The sequence below is a fragment of the Limulus polyphemus genome, unplaced genomic scaffold (assembly GCF_000517525.1).
Source record: "Limulus polyphemus unplaced genomic scaffold, Limulus_polyphemus-2.1.2 Scaffold873, whole genome shotgun sequence".
Taxonomy (NCBI): domain Eukaryota; kingdom Metazoa; phylum Arthropoda; class Merostomata; order Xiphosura; family Limulidae; genus Limulus; species Limulus polyphemus.
This window is the reverse complement of record NW_013666483.1, coordinates 82,599-84,963: the sequence shown is the minus strand read 5'-3', so window position 1 is coordinate 84,963 and position 2,365 is coordinate 82,599. Positions and strand designations below refer to the sequence as shown.

Here is a 2,365-nt window from a genome sequence, read left to right as displayed (position 1 = left end):
AATCTTCAAGAAACATATCCAGTACTTTTATAGTGGTAGAATGAACAATGTTAGAAAAACATACTTGTCTTGTCCAACAGCCAAAGTATAATGACAAAACTTGTTGTTCCAGACATTGGACAATATGAATGTAACACTTTATTTCTGCAAAACCTTTTTTTTTTGGCAATTGTACATTATAGGTCATCTATTTCCATATCATGAAGAAAAGAATATAAGGACATGTGATGAATCAAGATCATTAAACCTAAAGAATTGATGTACATGCCATAACCTGATGTACACATCATACAATTCAGTATCTAAAGCAAAATAGTTAGTTTAAAACCCACCTCATCACAACAGATGTTGGATTACAAAAGTGGCTACTTTCCACAATATTGATGTTCAAACTTATGTATGTCCCACCCACCCTCCCACAACCAAGACTGGCACAGGTAAATAAGGTTGATTTCAGGCCAAAATCTTCTTTCAGTTTAGACAAAGGCAAAATCTTTGAGCCATAGGTAAAACATCGAGAATGACCTCTTCCAATGAGAAGTTTGCTTGAAGAAAATTAGTGTAAAATTAATTACATGTATTAAAATATAAGCGTAATCATGACTGCGGACAGATTTTCTCATGCTTTTTTCTAGCAGTGACTCAAAACTTAATATCTGAACAATACCACATAAATAGTCTTTCATTATAAAAAGCTTGCAAAATTAGTTTTGGTGAATTCTAAGTTATCATATTTTTTGCTGCCATAAATCGACAGATAAGAAAAAGAAAAGAATGAAGATACAAAATACAATGTTTTGTTGACAATTATTTTTCTAACTTAATGAGAGTGAAATAAATAGCCATTTTGAACTTCAAGCCTTGCCTTATACAAGCTGATAGTGTAAAACCTTGTAATCATTTCAATATTCCAAAAACAATTATCATAAAATCACAATATTGTATACCTTGCCCAAATATAATGTATCTGATGAGGTGACACAATGGATTACAAGAAAAAAAAGGGAGAAAAAATTAATATTAACAGCATACAAATTATACTTGTAAAGCAGTTTTGATTTTTAAAAATCCAGAAAAAAATTTGTTCTTCAAAGGAAAAGTTTAAGGTAAGCATAAAATAAAAGTTATTTTATACTTACTTTTTTGAAAAAAAAAAAGCAAAACAAATAGGGTAAATTAGCTTTTAATGTTATAAAGCAATTAATTTGGGTCACCTGAAAGCACTTTAAGATCCATACATGATGGAAAACATTCTTAATATCAAAACAATGTTTTTTGAACAATACATGCATATACATCTTTGTACAAATATAATCATAAACGATAATACAATGAAAACAATAATTAACTCACTCTCAGAATTGGCCAAGCATAATTAATAACTATACTTTTTATACAACCCATAAAGAGTTAGTCTAGACCCAATCTTTACCTTATTAACTTTTGATTTGACAAAATGCTTGGCTATTATTTCTACTACCTGGACATGAAATAGATTAAGCAATCTAAATTTTGTCCAACTAAGGATTTCTTTCACAAATAAAGCTAAAATAATTTAACTATTGCAGCTTTATTTATACTAAAAAGTTACTTGTTTTACATATATTTATATTATTCAACCATTTATTTTCATCTGCATTTTACGAGAAAGTTACTGCACCTCAACATAGCGAGTACAATGTTTTAACACTATTTCAGAAGATACTTAATATGTTACTAACGTACAAACAAGCTAAATAATGAATCAATCCAAACCACTACATGGACCTGAGAAAATTGTGAAGAACCTCTCTCTCTGTTGTGTTCGTGTTTGTTGCAAGATAATATATGTGAAAATGGTTTACTAATAAAAGACATAAAAATAAGTCACGTGTGCTTTGCACAGATTATAAAAATAAGTATCCTAAATTTTATCATTAAAGCCAACAGTAATGTTAGTAGATAGCCAGGCAGGAAAATAATTTTACCTTTATAAATGTTTTCTATACATGTAAGGTAATTACTGTATTGATCTGTAGTTAAATAACTATAGTGTATGCACTATATTTTTTGAAATTTTAATCACTAAATCAATGTTGTAACACACAATTTTTCTGTTCTTCTATTTGTTTTAGTTCTGTCTATGAACTCCTATAATTGAAGTCTAGACATGCTATCCAAATATTCATTATTTTACGTGTATTTCTTTATCCGCTTCCTATGTACTATGCACTTTAAAGATAAATTTCTATTAATTTACTTTAATGTTAAACATTTTTGGAATTAAGCAAATGTTAAATTGTTCTTAAAATATTGTGTACACTGAATGATCTAAAATAGAATAGATAATAATTCTTATATTTGAATAAAACACTTTTTTTAATTT

At 28.0% G+C, this 2,365-nt stretch overlaps 1 protein-coding gene across 2 annotated transcripts in view; it reads right to left on the bottom strand.

Moving 5' to 3' along the window:
• The window catches only part of LOC106460981 (DNA ligase 1-like), a 39,021-nt gene that overhangs the window by 34,482 nt on the left and 2,174 nt on the right, over positions 1–2,365 (bottom strand). The window contains exon 1 of one of the 2 annotated variants that reach the window (XM_013920746.2): positions 333–387. The exons of the other annotated variant lie outside the window; for it this stretch is intronic. Coding sequence (XP_013776200.1) covers positions 333–337 — 5 coding nt within the window. The 5' untranslated portion in view covers positions 338–387. Of the gene's footprint in view, positions 1–332; positions 388–2,365 lie in introns of those variants that run through there. 2 annotated transcript variants of the gene reach the window in all.